The sequence below is a fragment of the Triticum aestivum genome, chromosome 3B (assembly GCF_018294505.1).
Source record: "Triticum aestivum cultivar Chinese Spring chromosome 3B, IWGSC CS RefSeq v2.1, whole genome shotgun sequence".
In the NCBI taxonomy this organism is placed as follows: domain Eukaryota; kingdom Viridiplantae; phylum Streptophyta; class Magnoliopsida; order Poales; family Poaceae; genus Triticum; species Triticum aestivum.
The window spans coordinates 253,956,848-253,967,599 of record NC_057801.1 but is presented as its reverse complement, the minus strand read 5'-3'; the positions used below and the strand labels follow the sequence as shown (position 1 = coordinate 253,967,599).

The 10,752-nt window shown below is 48.0% G+C and overlaps 1 protein-coding gene across 1 annotated transcript; it reads right to left on the bottom strand.

Annotated features, from left to right (window-relative positions):
- Positions 1–1,505: 1,505 nt before the first annotated feature.
- Positions 1,506–3,003, bottom strand: LOC123065314 (putative cyclin-dependent kinase F-2). The gene has a single exon (XM_044488642.1). It carries the CDS (start codon positions 2,888–2,890, stop codon positions 1,775–1,777), a length of 1,116 nt encoding a protein of 371 aa, XP_044344577.1. The 5' UTR covers positions 2,891–3,003; the 3' UTR covers positions 1,506–1,774.
- Between the last annotated feature and the right edge of the window lie 7,749 nt (positions 3,004–10,752).

Sequence of the window (10,752 nt, the reverse complement as noted above, 5' to 3'; positions counted from 1 at the left end):
ATGTGGCACAAGATTAAAAGGAAGTATGAAGATACTCTTCTTACTTGGATTGATCAGCACCTATCCTGAGTAATCTATGAACATGATGGATTTTCCAAGAGCTGGTTTTGGGTAGTTTCGAGAGTACTTCCTGCTTGTAGCCGAAAGGCCTTTGTAAATATTTACTAATTTTAATACAATATACTGTAGAATGATTGTTCTACGGTTCTTGGTTAAAAAAAACATAAGCCTTGTAGATCTCGTGGTGCTTGACTTGTATCACGATCTTGTGAAAAGTATCTTCTTGTGTGAAATATATGTATCTATATGTTCAGTTTGTACCCCTCTAATCTGACGGAAGTTACACACTTGTGAATTGGCAAGACTTATGTAGCTTGAATATTCAGATGTAGCACTGCTTGAACAACAGAAGGTGAGAATTACAAATGCCTGAGGCCGAAAGGAAAGAGTTGAGCGAGTAGTGATGTCTTTTCAGGACAGTTATTAGGTTTAGAAAAGGAGGACAGTTATTAGGTGGTCATGAAAGTTTCAGCAAAATTGTTCTTTTTTTAACCATGCAGGAGAGCTGCATGTAAACTTTACAGAAGAAGAGAAGGGCCAAAGCCCAAAGTCCCAGAATACAACGACCAAGAAAATGACTAGACAACACCCCAAAACAAAAAGAAACACCAGAAACAGTTAACTAGTACTCCCTCCGTAAACTAATATAAGAGCATTTAGATTACTACTTTAGTGATCTAAACGCTCTTATATTAGTTTACAGAAGGAGTAACATACAACGACCAAGCAAGGCCAGAAAACGACCAGGAACTAAATCTTTCCAAACCAGTAACTAGCATCAGCTTTCAGCTGGCTCCTAACCTGAGTAAACGGCGTACCAAACGACCATTAGGCAGACAGAAATTTGGTTTTTTGTTCTGCATTTGTTCAACAATGAAAAGGACCAGGCAGAGAACTTGATGGTTGTCGATCTCTTACGAAATGATCTGTGTAAGGTTGTCGATATCCTAAAGTAATCTCTATCTCTGTCCAAAATCACTGGAAGAAAGACTGCATATTTAACTCGGACACCGGTTACAAATTCATCAGATCTGCCCAGTCACCATCGTCAGGAAGCACACCAAGTGTTAGCCCGTACAGGTCTTGTCCATTATCCTCAAACATTCAGAAATCAGACATGTATACAGACCAACTGAAAAGATCTCTGGGTGCGTGGGTTCTTTAGATCTTCAGAAATTCGAAAAACACTGTCTTTTTCGATCAGGCGTTGATGTCAGTCGACCAGCGAAATTGTTTGAATCCGAATTAATCTGGATGGTTTAGTAGTGTGTAGCCATTGGTCAGTTGGTGGATTAGAGACGAAGATCAAAAACATGTTTCCTGTCAGCACTCAAGCTTATGTTTACAGAGGTAAATTTTCGTGCGAAACTAACCGAATGTGCAGAACTTAAATCAGATCTGAGAGAACAAAAGTTTATTCTGACAGAATTTCGTCAATGGTCGTAACATTTTTCCCCCTACACAATCCGCATTTCAGGAACTTCCATGATCCGCATTTCACATTCAGCAGGTTGTCACCAATTTCATTCAACACTTTGCATTGAACACATTACAGGACGAAACAAACACTGCAAGCCTGCAAGTGTACAGATGCTACAAGCTTGAACAGAGACAATTTACTATGCTTTGTATGCACTAAATTATCATCCAAGCATTTACATATTTTGCATTGGAAAAGTTCCAAGCATGGACGGATCGAGGCAGAAGAACAAGATCACTGCGCCGGTGGAACGATCAGCGGCGCCTTCTTCCTGATCAACGTCTTCTTGGCCGTGACTCTCTTTCTCGGAGGCATCAACGGAGCGAACTCCACCACCTCCTCCTTTATGGACACGGCCATCGTGTCGATCTTGGCAGCAGCAGAAGGGTGGGCGTTTGCAGCAGCGGTGGCGAACCACGGGAGCTTCAGCGCGGCGGCCGCCGTCAGCCGCTTGTCGGGGTTGCATGTAAGAAGACCGTTGAGGACCTCGAATCCCTCCGCGGACAGCGTCTCCTCCGGGAACAAATCTCGCAGCGTGCTCTGCTGCCCCGGCACCAGCGGCGGCGGGGCGGCGTGCGGCAGCGACGTGAACCCCGGCCACGTCGTGTCGTCTGGCACGCCCACCACTTGGAAGATCCTTTGGAACAGAGATATGAATTCGGCGGCCTGGAAAATCCTCTTGCCCGAGAGCATCTCCGCCATGACGCACCCAAGAGACCATGTGTCGACGAGCGCGTCGTAGTCCTGTTTTCCGAGGAGCATCTCGGGCGCCCGGTACTCGCCCATGCCAACCTCCTCCTCGTACGGCGGCGCCTCCGACATGGACATGGCGACGCCGAAGTCGCAGATCTTGACGACTTCCCCTCCGACGAGGATGTTGGCAGGATTGATGTCGCGGTGCACGACGTGGCACCGGTGCATCTTCTTGGCGGCCGTGAGGAGCTGCCACATGAAGGTGCACACCGTGGCCTCCGGGAGCCCGCCGGGCCTCTCGCTCAGGAGAAGCTTGAGGCTCTGGCCCTTGACGTAGTCCATGACGAGGCAGAGCTCGTCGGTCACGTAGTCGAGCGTGACGCCGCGAAAGCCGACGATGTGCGGGTGGCCGCCGCACGCCTCGAGGAAGCGGGCCTCCCGCAGCACCTCGTGGGGGTCGGCGGGGTCGTGGAGGGACTTGATGGCGACGAGCTGGCGGGTGGCGCGGCACCGCGCCTTGACGACGGCGCCGAACTTGCCTCGGCCGAGGCACGACTCCTGGTCGTAGTCATAGGTGGTCCCGACGACGACGCGCCTCCTCTTCTGGCTGGCGTGGCCGTCGAGGGACGCGGCGGGTCGCTTGCAGGTGAACGCCATCGGATCGATCGGCGCGCTGAACAGAGATGAGGGAGACGGGAGAGAGCGCGAGATGGACGACCGGCAAATACATCCTACGTATATATACACCGAGACGGCTTGGATCGACGGCGGCTCGGTTCCCGTCTTCCAAACGGATTCCCGGGGATAACAAGTCAAACTATGTTCCAATCCGATTCCGACCAGCACTGCTTGCAGCCGGCGCAAGTATCAGTTTTTTTTTTTATTTTGAGGAGCGGCGCGAGTATCAGTTTAGCTAGAATGATCGGTCTGAGAAGGCGACTTTCCTAGATCCACTTCTAACTTTTTTTTAGAGTAGGCCAATGGCATACCTTTGTATTATAAAAGGCAGAATATATGTACAAGAGTCCGGACCAGATGCGAACAAATCGTCGAGGGAGACACACACACGACTCCGACACCCAATAAAAACCTTAATCTACTGTCTCATAAAAGGATTTAGAGCTCCGACACCGTCGAGACCGGCCTTCTTCCAATCTTCAATCTCCTCTTGAATGTCATCTCTCAGCTGCAGGGGAGATCTCTGCCTCGATCTGTTGTTGAAGACACGGGCATTGCGTTGCTTTCAGAGCGCCCACGCAATAAGAATCACTATCGAGTCGATGCTCCTCTTGGACCTCCCAGAGAAACGCCTCCGTTGGTCCCACCACCAGTTTAAGAACGTGACATTTGAGCTCGGTGTGTGAATGTTGGTATTCCAAGCACTTGAGCGGTGCCCAGCTACGCCAAATGCAACCGGCCGTCGGGGAGCGGATATAGCCCGTGCAAAGTCTGTTGTAAGTGAAACTGGCTGTGTACTTGCGCGATGCGTCACAGGGCCACTCGAAGCGATCAGGTTCATCCACGTTTCTCTCCACAGTGCTAATGGCTCGGATCAGCATGTAAACTTGCATGTGCCCCAAGAAAATGAGCTCTCCATTGATATCCACTCCTAACTTTGAATTAACAAAGCCATCAATCAATCAGAATTACAACGAAACACACCGTACAACCAAAGAAGGAAAAGAAATCAGAGATACAATGCGTTGAACAAAAGCTAATACAACGAATACATATGAAGATGCCAACTAGAGGGCCAAACAAAGGACCAGCTGGGGAACAAGAGCTCGCCTTCTGTACCTTCGGTAATGTGGAGCTGCTCAACCGAGAGCAAGTAAGAACACAAGAATGGCAAGCAGGAGATGCAACATGCAAGACCACCACACCAAGCAAACCACTGAGCCTCCTAGCCATCACCCACATCATGAAGAATGCCAAAGGCACTAACTATAGAATGGGAGCGCCCCAGGAACACACGGCAAGCGATGAGCAACAAAGCCACTAGGAGGAGCCAGACCTCGCCAAGACAACCATCTCTCAGCCGCCGACGTGTCCGAGTCACCATAGAGGGGACCACTATCCCCTCTCACCCAGGCCAAGGGCGTCAACTGAACGGATAGACAGGACCACGCAAAGATCAGAGGATAAAGGCTCGAGGAGGACACCGACTCTCCAGAGAGAGAAGAAAAATATGCCGCCTCTAGGAGCACACATCATCCGTTGCCGCCCACACTCCTCTCGACAGTCCCACAACGACGCCTTCAAGAAGGTGACGGCGTCGTGGCGCCGCCGCCACCCAATGAAAGGTTGTGGGTTTTCACCAGGGGCAGGGGGAGGAGGAGGGGAGAAGATGGACCTCAACATCACCAACATGAAGGGGGACAACGCCGGGAGCGCCGCCGTCAGCCAAGAGTATACCCTGATCCAGAGCTCACACCCCACATCCACATATCCAACCACCAGATCCTGCAGGGCACGACGTGGAGGAGGCAGCAGAAAGAGCCCAGGACTCCATCCTTAGATCTGGAGCAAGAAGACCGCGAGGGGCCCTCGGCAAGGCACCACATCCACCACCCACCTGCCGCCCACACGGCTAGGAAGAGGCAGCCCACAACACTGAAGGGCATCGCCCACTGTCGGAGTGACGACACCTGCCCCACCAGAGTCCTCTGCCTTGACCCAAGGTCCAAGGTCGAGCGACGAAGCGACCGACAACCCCACCGCCACCCTCATCGGTAGCCGCACGGGGGTCCCGACGACTACCTCCGGCGGCAGTGAGGAAGGGAGAGAGGAGGAGGGAGTGGCGGCGGGCTAGAGGGTTGGTCGCCCTCAGTTGCCCTCAGGAGATGGACGACCGGCATCGTACTACATACTGTATATACACACTGAATCGACGGCGACTCGGTATCCGTCCCCCCGACGGATTCCCGGAGGAGTTACGCTGGCTTTGAGGTGGCCCCAATGCGTTTTGTTTAGTTTGCTTGGCGCTTGCGGGTCCTGGGGAAACAAGTCAAGCTATGGTCCAATCCGATTCTGACCAGCACTGCCTACACGCCGCGCAAGTCAGGCTGTTCCGGCTGGAGGTGACTTTGCTATTCAATCTGAGTTCCCCACTTATTTCCCTTAGTAGGAGCCATTCATTAGGATTTGAACCTCATTTTAAGAAGTTAAAACAACATAGAAAAAATGTCATGGCGTATAAAACTAAATGCCGTCATGATCAAAATTGATCATGCACTGTACATTTTGTCTAGAAAAGCTATTGCCCATTCCAGAAAAATAAAAAAATTACAGAAGAATCAAGAAAATAGAATATCTTTTTTGCGAATAAGAAAATACAATTTGACGTGCTAAGAAATTTAGAATTTGACATGGTAAGGATTTCATATATAGCATACAACTAAAAAGGCACAACAAAGTATGAAGCAAAATCTGCTATTTGCAATGTGAACAAAAACAATATTTTTACTAAAAGCGCCATCATATAAAATCATACATGGTAAATTTGAAAAAAAAGTATAAGGAATTTGCCATGATCGAGGATGATTCAAAATTGAAAATGTTTAGAAAACAAAAGGAAATTGCCATGATCAAGATAATAGACTAAAAGCGGCATCATATAAAATCATGCATGGTAAATTTGAAAAAAAGGTATAAGGAAATCGCCATGATCGAGGATGATTCAAAATTGAAAATGTTTAGAAAACAAAAGGAAATTGCCATGATCAAGATAATAGAAATGCCATCGTACGTATATATACACCGAGATGGCTTGGATCGATGGCGGCCCGGTTCCCGTCTTCCAAACGGATTCCGGGAAGTCAAACTATGTTCCAACCCGATTCCGACCAGCACTGCTTGCAGCCGGCGCAAGTATCAGTATTTTCATTTTGAGGGCCGGCGCAAGTATCAGTTTAGCTAGAATGATCCTAGAAAATAAGTTTAGCTAGAAGTAATTGGGTGGTTTTAGAATTTGGGCTGATTCGGGGGAGAAAGGCCTTTTCCTTTAGAGAAAAAAAGGCTCGGAACAAAATGCTATTTTTGAAAGCATTTTAGAGCATTGATTTTTCTTTTGCCACCCCTTTCAGGAATGCGAATCCATGATGAAATTTTGCAAGCACTTAGAAAATTTGTCATTGTTGGTAACAAAAAGAAAATTCATTTTTTTTAAATTTGTTTCGATTTTACAATTCACCTGATCTCATTTGAGCTCGGGCTGAGAAGGTGAATTTCCTCGATCCACTCCTAAATTTGAATTAAAAAAGACAACAACCAATCAGAATTACAACGAAACACACTGTACAACCAAAGAAGGAAAAGAAATCAGAGATATACACTACTAGGGAAAAGCCTAGCAGCAGCGCGGGTTTTAGGCCTATCAGCAGCGCGGGTAACCGCGCTACTAATAAGGCGCTACAGCTAACTTATAGCAGTAGCGTGGGTAAAAACCCGCGCTACTACTAATCTGTAATCTCTGATTTTTTTTTGAATTTTTTCAAAAAAAAATTGATTTTTTTTAAAAATTTTCAAATTTCTGAATTATTTTAACCTCAAATCTCTAATCACCCCTCATCGCTGCTCAATTTAATCTCTAATCACCCCTCATCATTCCAAATCATCTAACTTCCCGGACGGTCACCCATCGTCTCACTACTCCAGCCTGAGCACGCTTAACTTCCGGGTTCTATTCTGCCTCGTTTCCAAGTCTGCACTTGTTGTTTTCCTAACAATAGTAAGATGTCAATCCTATTAACCTCAGGAATTTAGCTTGAGCATGAAGTCACACATTTCACTGTTTGAGTTTGAAACTATTGTTCTAAAAAATTAGTAGCACTAATATTTCTTGAATAATTAGTTTGACCATAGTTTGACCAGATTTGACCACAGTTTGACCATAGTTTGACCAGATTTGACCAAAATTCAAAAAAACTAAAATAATTATTTATTAACACTAATATTCTTGAATAATTAGTTTGACCATAGTTTGACCAGATTTAACAAAAACTAAAAAACTAATTTTTTTTTTGAATTTTTTTGCCTCCAGATCTTAAAAGCCCTGTAACTTTTTTCTGTTAGGTTTTTGAGGATTTTAAAAATGTTTAACGGGGTTCCCCTGGTTAAATTTGGATGTAACTTTTCGAGTAGATGATTTTTCATATAAAAAACTTTTTCATCCGAGTTCGTATGCAAAAGTTATGGCCATTTTACAAATTTCCAGAGAGATTTTGCAAATAAAGTCGAAATTCATATTTGTAAATTTTCCCAACAACTAGACCACATATCACATGGGAAACTTATTTTCTTTATTTTTTTGACATTTTTATCATTTTCTTTTATTTTTTTTAAACTGAAAAGGCGGTCCGGGGGGGGGGTAGACTTTGACAAATAGGCCATACCCCGCGCTACTACTATGACAGACGATTAGCAGCAGCGCGGGCTTTTAACCCTCACTACTACTAAGTTGATAGCAGTAGCGCGGGTTTATAACCATCGCTACTACTATGGCATGGTCCAGGGGCCACTTAGTAGTAGCGAGGGTTAAAAACCCGCGCTACTGCTATCAACTTAGTAGTAGCGAGGTTTAAAAACCCGCGCTACTACTATGGCATATCCCGGGGGGCACGCTAGAGACCGCTTAGTAGTAGCGAGGGTTACAAACCCGCGCTGTTGCTATCAACTTAGTAGTAGCGAGGTTTAAAAACCTGCGCTGCTAGTAAGAAGCAGGAGCGAGGGTTTTTAACCCTCGCTGCTGCTAAGATTCTGTGTATAGCCTTTTCCCTAGTAGTGATAATGCGTTGAACAAAAGCTAAAATACAACGAATATATAAGAAGATGCCATCTAGAGGGCCAAACAAAGGACCTGTTGGGGAACAAGAGCTCGCCTTCTGTACCTTCGGTAATGTGGAGCAGCTCACCCAAGAGCAAGTAAGAACACAAGAATGGCAAGCAGAAGATGCAACGTGCAAGACCACCACACCAAGCAAACCACTGAGCCTCCTAGCCATCACCCACATCATGAAGCAGGCCAAAGGCACTAGCTATAGAATGGGAGCGCCCCAGGAACACACGGCAAGCAATGAGCAACAAAGCCACTAGGAGGAGCCAGACCTCGCGAAGACAACCATCTCTCAGCCGTCGATGTGTCCGAGTCACCGTAGAGGGGACCACTATCCCCTCTCACCCAGGCCAAGGGCGTCAACCGAACGGATAGACAGGACCACGCAAAGATCAGAGGATAAAGGCTCGAGGAGGACACCGACTCTCTAGAGAGAGAAGAAAAATCTGCCGCCTCTAGGAGCACACATCACCCGTTGCCGCCCACACTCCTCTCGATAGACCCAAAATGACGCCTTCAAGAAGGTGACGGCGCCGTGGCGCCGCCGCCACCCAATGAAAGGTTGTGGGTTTTCACCAAGGGCAGGGGAAGGAGGAGGAGAGAAGATGGACCTCAACATCACCAACATGAAGGGGAACAACGCCGGGAGCACCGCCGTCGGCCAAGAGTATACCCTGATCCACAACTCCACACCCCACATCCACATATCCAACCACCAGATCCTGCAGGGCACGACGTGGAGGATGTTGGGGAACGTAGCAGAAATTCAAAATTTTCTACGCATCACCAAGATCAATCTATGGAGTAACTAGCAACGAGAGAGAGGGGAGTGCATCTTCATACCCTTGAAGATCGTGATGCGGAAGCGTTGCAAGAACGCGGTCGGTGGAGTCGTTCACTAAGCGATTCAGATCGCGGCCGAATCCGATCTAAGCACCGAACAATGGTGCCTCCGCGTTCAACACACGTACAGCCTGGGGATGTCTCCTCCTTCTTGATCCAGCAAGGGTATAGGAGAAGTTGAGGGAGAGCTCTGGCAGCACGACGGCGTGGTGGTGGAGCTTGCAGTTCTCCGGCAGAGCTTCGCCAAGCACTACTACAGAGAAGGAGGTGTTGGGGAGGGAGAGGGCTGCGCCAGGGGAAGGGTGAAGCTCCCATGCGCCTCCCCACTATATATAGGGGTGGAGGGGGCTGGTTTCTTGCCCTCCAAGTCCATTAGGGCGTTGGCAAAGGTGGGAGGAAAGAAATCCCATCATTTCCTTCCCCACCGATTGTTATCCCCCTTTTTTAGGGAACTTGATCTTATCCCTTCGGGATATGATCTTATTCCTTCTAAGGGCGGATCTTGGTGCGCCTTGACCAGGGGTGTGGGGCCTTGTCCCCACTATCCACGTTCATGTGGGTCCCCCCATGCAGGTGGGCCCCACTCCGGAATCTTCTAGAACCTTCCCGGTACAATACCGAAAAATCCCGAACATTTTCCGGTGGCCAAAATAGGACTTCCCATATATAAATCTTTACCTTCGGAACATTCCGGAACTCCTCGTGACGTCCGGGATCTCATCCGGGACTCCGAACAACATTCGGTAACTGCACACTAATTCCCATAACAACTCTAGCGTCACCGAACCTTAAGTGTGTAGACCCTACGGGTTCGGGAATCATGCAGACATGACCGAGACAGCTCTCTGGCCAATAACCAACAGCGGGATCTGGATACCCATGTAGGCTCCCACATGTTCCACGATGATCTCATCGGATGAACCACGATGTCAAGGATTCAAGCAATCCCGTATACAATTGCCTTTGTCAATCGGTACGTTACTTGCCCGAGATTCGATCGTCGGTATCCCAATACCTCGTTCAATCTCGTTACCGGCAAGTCACTTTACTCGTTCTGTAATGCATGATCCCATGACTAACTACTTAGTCACATTGAGCTCATTATGATGATGTATTACCGAGTGGGCCCAGAGATACCTCTCCGTCGCACGGAGTGACAAATCCCAGTCTCGATTCGTGCCAACCCAACAGACACTTTCGGAGATACCCGTAGTGCACCTTTATAGCCACCCAGTTACGTTGTGACATTTGGCACGCCCAAAGCATTCCTACGGTATCCGGGAGTTGCACAATCTCATGGTCTAAGGAAATGATACTTGACATTACACTACTAGGGAAAAGCCTATATACAGAATCTTAGCAGCAGCGCGGCTCAAAAATGAGCGCTGCTGCTAACTAGTAGTAGCGTGTGTTCTGTAAACTCGTTGCTGCTAAGGATTTAGCAGTAGCGCAGCCGGCTTAAAACGCGCTGCTACAAATATCGACCGGCAGTGTTCACCTAACTCTAAGTAGCAGTAGCGCGGTCGCGAGAACCGCGCTACTGCTAAATATGTAGTAGTAGCGCTCTTTTCCCGAGATCGCTGCTGCTAAATTTCAAATTGCCACACTTTTTTGTCCCAGTTAGCAGTAGCGCCGTACCACAAAGCGCGCTGCTGCTAATTCTTTTCCTTCCCGCACCAACCCAACACCTTTCCGCACCCGTCCCTCCCCTCCCCCTCCTCTCTTTTCCTTCCCCCTACCTCCCCCTCCCATCCTCTCTTCCCTCCCCCCTACCTCCACCACATGCTCCCACTCTCACTCTTCTTCTTCCTCAATACTTCTCCCCCATTACTCTCTCTCTTCT